The following is a 6,317-nucleotide window of genomic DNA, read 5'->3' as shown; positions in this document are numbered from 1 at the left end:
CCACCCAGGCGCCCTCTACCTCTAATTCTTTAATCTGACTATTGAAGCTTCTGCAATTAAAAATGAAATATATTATATAACCCTTATAAGTGTGTCCAAATCAGGAGACACAAGTGAAGAGCCACTTACATCTAGAAAAAATTCATTCATTCAAAGGATAAAGTTGCTGAAATGTGATTATATGGAATTCAAAAGAATTTTAATTAAGGAAGTATCTTCTAGAATACTAGTTCTCATATCTTCTAGAATGCTAGTTCTCATATGTTTTAGTCTATGGATCATTTGGGGGCACCAAAGATCTCCAGTATTGGTTGACTTACTGAATATTTTTTTCTTTAAGCAGAACCAACCTGGTTTCTATGTCTTTAAATCTCTAATTCTAGTGACTACAGAATATCAACTGTGCCATGATTAGAGATTTATCATATTTAAATCAGTTCTGGTAACTGTGATACATTTATAATGAACTGGAAGGCCACCAATGTTGGCTAGATCATTGATAGTGATATGAAAGCCTCTTTGACAAATTCCAACAGGGAAAAAAATATCACCTATTTCAAAGTGTTATTTTCAACATTAATATAAATTTAGACAGTTTCTGTACATAGTAGGAGATAAAAATATTTGTTATTCATTCCCAGTATCAATTAATCTCTTATTTCTCTCCAAGACCCTAGTTTATTCTCCTTGACATCTTTGTACTAGGATCTGGAAAACTTGAGGTTTTTTCATGTGTTCCACAGCTAATCTTTGATTGTATTGAAATACTATCTCCACTGCTGGTAATCATCTCAAGTGAGATCAGTTTGTGTAACCAGCCTGAAATTGAATTAAAAAAAAAATGTTTGATTGCTTTATGAATTCAGATAACAGAATGGTTAAAGGAAAGACAAATAATTACCTCATGAAAAGTTGTAAGAGCTTTAGTAATACATTTTAGTCTCTACCTATGATCAAAAATGGACAAGAGGCTCTCCCTCCTCCACCGCCGCCGCCTCCTTCTTCTGCCGCTCCTGGCGCTGCTTGCGTGCTCGTTCGGTGCGGACCTGGTACCTCTTTTGTGCAGCAGCAGCTGAGGAGACTCGGGCGCTCGCCATGGCCGACGAAAAGCCCAAGGAAGGAGTCAAGACTGAGAACAACGATCATATTAATTTGAAGGTGGCGGGGCAGGATGGTTCTGTGGTGCAGTTCAAGATTAAGAGGCATACACCACTTAGTAAATTAATGAAAGCCGATTGTGAACGACAGGGTTTGTCAACGAGGCAGCTCAGATTCCGATTTGATGGGCAGCCAATCAATGAAACAGACACACCTGCACAGTTGGAAATGGAGGATGAAGATACAATTGATGTGTTCCAGCAGCAGACAGGAGGTGTCTACTAAAAAGGGAACCTGCTACTTTACTCCAGAACTCTGTTCCTCCAGATCAAGGAGACATTCTCAATTAAAAGCCGCAATTTGGTTCTACCACATCCTGACTACTACAGTATAGTTTTCTCTATTCTTTCATTTTCTCCCTTCCCCATTCCTTTATTGTACATAAAGTAACTGTGTATGTGCACAAGCATATTGCATTTTTTTTAACTAAATGGCCAATGGTATGTTTTGATCTACATCAAATGGAGATGGGACGGGGGAAAATACTGCTTCTGTGAAAATACCCCCTCTCTCCATTAGTGACATGCTCAGTCAGCTCTTATCTTTATATTCCAGTAAGTTATTTTGCTCTCACAGCTTAACAAAAAAAGAACAACATAAAAATCCTTGCATACCTTGGTCGATTGGAGAATTTTAATGTTTTTCATTTATCATTGTAAAACCAAGGATAATTTTATAACTTTTTTGTTCGTAGCTGTTACATGTAGGGCAACCTGTCTTTAAGTAGGGATAAATTACTCTAAAAGAAATGAATCGTAGATCGTTTTCCCTTCAAGTCAAGCGTCTTGTTGCTTAAACTTCTTGTTTAAAATGAAAAAAAAAAATATGGAAAAGAAGAGTAATGAAGAGGAAATGAAGTTGATGTTTCTAATCCTAGATGGCTCTATTTATTTCCTGATAATAGTAATCAAGAATTCCCTGAAACTTTATTTATTTAAATTTTAATTCCAGTATACTTAACATACAGTATTATATTAGTTTCAGGTGTACAATATAATGGTTCATCAATCCTATATATTATTCAGTGCTCGTCAAGATAAATGTACTCTTAATCCCCTTCACCTATTTCACCTATCCCTCCCATCCAGTTCCCCTCTGGTAAGCATCTGTTCGGTATAGTTAAGTCTGTTTTTTTATTCGTCTTTTTTCCTCTTTGTTCATTTATTTTGTTTCTTGAATTCCACATATGAGTAGAGTCATATGGTATTTGTATTTCTCTGACTTAGCGTTGTACTCTCTAGATCCATAATACATGTTGTTGCAAATGGCAAGATTTAACTCTTTTTATAGCCTAATAATACTCCTTTATATACATACCACATCTTCATTATCCATTCATCTTTTGATGTGCATTTGGGCTGCTTCCATAATTTGGTTATTGTACATAATGTTGCAGTAAACATAAGGGTGCATATATCCTTTCAAATTAGTGTTTTTGTATTCTTTGGGTAAACACCCAAGAATTTTTTAAAACTTATAATTGAAAAATGGGTGATATTTTAATGGAAAAGGACTTAGAAAATCTTCTCCTATAATATAAAATCATTACCCCTAATTAAATATTCTTGTTTTCCTAATTATTCTTTTTTTCTAATTAATCTTAAACATTTAGTCAAAATATACACACAAAAGTGTATGTGTCAAGAGTGTACAGAGCAACAGATTATCATAAAATAAACATATACATCCATTGTGTTAAAAACTAAAGTTTTTTCAGTATTTATTAACTTAATACAGTAATAATGAAATAATCATGGCAACATTTTTTTGTGTGAAGAATAACTATATTTTCCAAACAAAATTATGAGAAGAGTGGCATTGTTTAACATTTTTTCAAATCTCTTTAATATCTGTATTAATAGAAGAAAGCTGGATTTTGTATCAGCTTCTGCATTTAATCTGTTGCTATAAGTTGTCTGGTTGAATAGTTTGAAGGAAATGTAGTCTCATGCAAATATGTAGTTGGAAAAGGAAAGTTGTTTTAATGTCTTTTTCAGATTATTATGGATATTCTTTGACACTATAGAAGCTCTGTAAGTGTAATTTCTTAAAGGTAAATTAAAATGGGGAACAGAAACTGTACTAAATCTGTCATCCCTCAGACATCTTCCACTTGTATCCCTGGATACAACTAATTTCTTATTTTTGCCATATGAGATTAATTTCACCTGGTCTTGAACTTCATATAAGTGGAATAATACTCTGAACACTTGTGAAAGAATAACAGTGAGGATGGCACATATATCTTGGTATTATTATCAAGACAATTTTCCCTTTGTAGATCACCTGCAAGAGCCTCAGGGACTCTTAAGATACCCCTAACCACCCTTTCAGAACCACTATGTTGTATAATATTTCATTATATGAATACACCTAGTTTTTTGACCTATTCTATTATTAATAGATACTTAGGTTGTTTATTAGAAAGGTCATCATTTCCCCTATTATTCTTCAGTTTGTTTTTGTTTTATGTACATCGATTTCTGGACTCTATAATACTGTATTGTTTTAGCTAATATTGTAACAGTATAACAAAATCTTACTTATTATGCCTTTACATTAATTTTATATAGACCATAGACTAAGTCCTCCAATTTTCTCCTTCAATATTTTCCTATTTTTGGTGCTTTTATCTCAATATTAATTTTAAAATCTAAAATATCCCTGTAATGATTTGTTTTCTTTCTGGAGTCTTATAAAACATTTAGATTTATTCCTAGGTATCTTATATTTTTTGATGCAATGGTTAATAGAACTTTTTTAAAAAATTCAATTTCCAGTTGTACTGATTAATGGGAATACAATTAATTTTCCTATACAGTGAACTTACTAGATTTACTTATTTATCTTAATAATTTAGAATAGATTCTGTTTGTTCTTCTCATGCAAATTTATATCTGGAATGACAATTATATTTCCTCGTTTCCATTACTTCTTTTACTTGCTTTATTGCATTGGTGAGGAAAAACCTCAAGTGTAATATTAAAGAGAAGCAATGATACCAGATAATACTGCCTCATTCCCAAACTCAAAAGGAAAAGTCTCAAATTTTATTAAGTGTATGCTTGCCATAAGTTTTTGTATAATCCCTTTATAATCCTAGTTTTTTTTAAATTTTTTTAAAGATTTTATTTATTTATTTGACAGAGAGACACAGTGAGAGAGGGAACACAAGCAGGGGGGAGTGGGAGAGGGACAAGCAGGTTTCCTGCCGAGCAGGGAACCCAATGCAGGGCTCGATCCCAGGACCCTGGGATCACGACCTGAGCCGGAGGCAGACGCTTAACAACTGAGCTACCCAGGTGCCCCTATAATCCTAGTTTAGAAAGACATGTATTGAATGTAAATGTTATCAAATTCATCTTTTGCATGTAAAAATTGAATTTTCTTTTTTTATCCTCTTAATAATAGTAAATTATGTTGAGAGACTTTTAAAAGAAACTTGCATTCCTAGAATAAATCCAACTTGGTTGGGATTTTACACACACCCACTTCCCTCCCCCCCACTCCCAAATACACTTAAGTTGCCAATTTTAAAATCCATGTTCATGAGAGAGAATTGCTTGGAACTTGCCTTTCTTATATTATCCTCGTCAGGTATTAAGGCAATGCAATCTTAAACCAAGTTTGGAAGTGTTACTTTTATTTTTGTATAAGCGTGTGTAAATTGGAATCTGTTAGGGTAGAAGGAGTGGATTAATTGCTTATTCAATATCTTTAATGGTTAAAGAGTACAAATTTTTATATCTTTTTTGTTTATTCATTAAGGTATAATACGTACACAATAAAATGCCTACATCTTTAAGAGTGTTGAGTTCCTTGAGTTTTAGCAATGTATATTTAACATTTTTATACCCACATTTAAATTCCTTTGTGTTTTTTTTGAGTCACCCTTCATATCTCCCCACTTCCACCCCTGAAAACAACAAATTTCTTCTGTCACTTTAGATTAATTTCACTATGCTTGGACTTTGTATAAGTGGAATCATGCAGGATCTATTCTTTTGCATTTGTCTTCTTTCTTTCAATGTAATGTCATTGAAATGCATCCATGTTGTTGCATATGTGAATAGTTTATTCATTTTTATCACTTAATCTTATCCCACTATATGAATATATCATAATTTATCCATTTTCTGCTAATGGGCATTTGTATTCTGTCCAATTTATGGCTATTATGAATAGGATCACTATGAACATTTTGTATAGGTTTTTGTGTGGACATGTATTTTTGTTAGGTAAATGGTAAGGAATGGATAGTTGGGTCATGGGTAAATATCTGTTTAACTTCATAGGAAACTGTACCTTTTTCAAAGGTGTTTTATCATATTTTACTCCCACACGATGTATGTAATCTCTAGCTACTCCACATTTTCCAACATTTGCTAATGTCAGTCTCTCCCTCCACCCACCACCTCTTGTTCTTCTAGCATGTTAAAATGAAATTTCATTGTGGTTATAATTTGCATTTACCTGATATTACCTGATACCTACCTTATGTTAACACATTTTCATGAACAGTTGGCCAATCAAAAATATTTTGCAAAATCTCTGTTCAAGCCTTTTATCCATATCTAGATGTGTTGCTTTTTTTAAAAATTACTATTAGGAGTTTTTTTAATGTATTATCCTTAAAAGTCCTTTGTCATATGTACGTGTAACAAACATGCTTTCTAAATATCTGTAGCTCGTTTCATTTACTTAATGGTACCCTTTGACAAATAGAAATTTATAATTTAGATGAAATTCACTTGTATATTTTTTTATTGTCGAGGTTTTTTTTAACCAGCCGTACATGTGCTTTCACAAAAATTAAGTTATTCACCTATATTTTCTTATAGAAGTTTCATAAATATATATTGTTTTAGTTTGGAAGTATCTTTCAGCATTTTGAAAATACAATAATTCAATTTTTCTGTGATGTCCATTGTTCTTATTGAGAAGTTAATGATTAGACTTTATAGCTCCTTTGATACTAATATGTATTTTTTGATTGATTTAAAATTGCCTTTTCATATTTAGTTTTAAGTTAATGTATGTGGTGCCCATAGACATAGTTTTCTTTGTACTTACCTTACTTGGGTTTGTGTAGTACTACTTAAATCTGTGACTTGTTATTTTTATGTCAGCTTTGGAAAATTATTCACCATTATCACTTC

At 32.5% G+C, this 6,317-nt stretch overlaps 1 protein-coding gene across 2 annotated transcripts; it reads left to right on the top strand.

The window, feature by feature from the left end:
- The first annotated feature begins 1,091 nt into the window (after positions 1-1,091).
- On the top strand, positions 1,092-1,420 carry LOC110580087 (small ubiquitin-related modifier 2-like). 2 transcript variants are annotated; one of them, XM_044920137.1, is made up of 2 exons: positions 1,092-1,249; positions 1,307-1,420. In XM_044920137.1, the coding sequence occupies exons 1-2, from the start codon at positions 1,096-1,098 to the stop codon at positions 1,381-1,383; spliced, it is 231 nt and encodes a 76-aa protein (XP_044776072.1). In that variant the 5' UTR covers positions 1,092-1,095; the 3' UTR covers positions 1,384-1,420. The 2 variants fall into 2 exon arrangements, with proteins under 2 accessions (XP_044776072.1, XP_044776071.1); XM_044920136.1 differs by having other exon boundaries at positions 1,092-1,420.
- The last annotated feature ends 4,897 nt before the right edge of the window (positions 1,421-6,317 follow it).

The sequence above is a fragment of the Neomonachus schauinslandi genome, chromosome 12, assembly GCF_002201575.2.
Source record: "Neomonachus schauinslandi chromosome 12, ASM220157v2, whole genome shotgun sequence".
Classification (NCBI taxonomy): Eukaryota; Metazoa; Chordata; class Mammalia; order Carnivora; family Phocidae; genus Neomonachus; species Neomonachus schauinslandi.
Note: the sequence above shows the minus strand (reverse complement) of the source record. Positions and strands in the feature narration are given on the sequence as shown.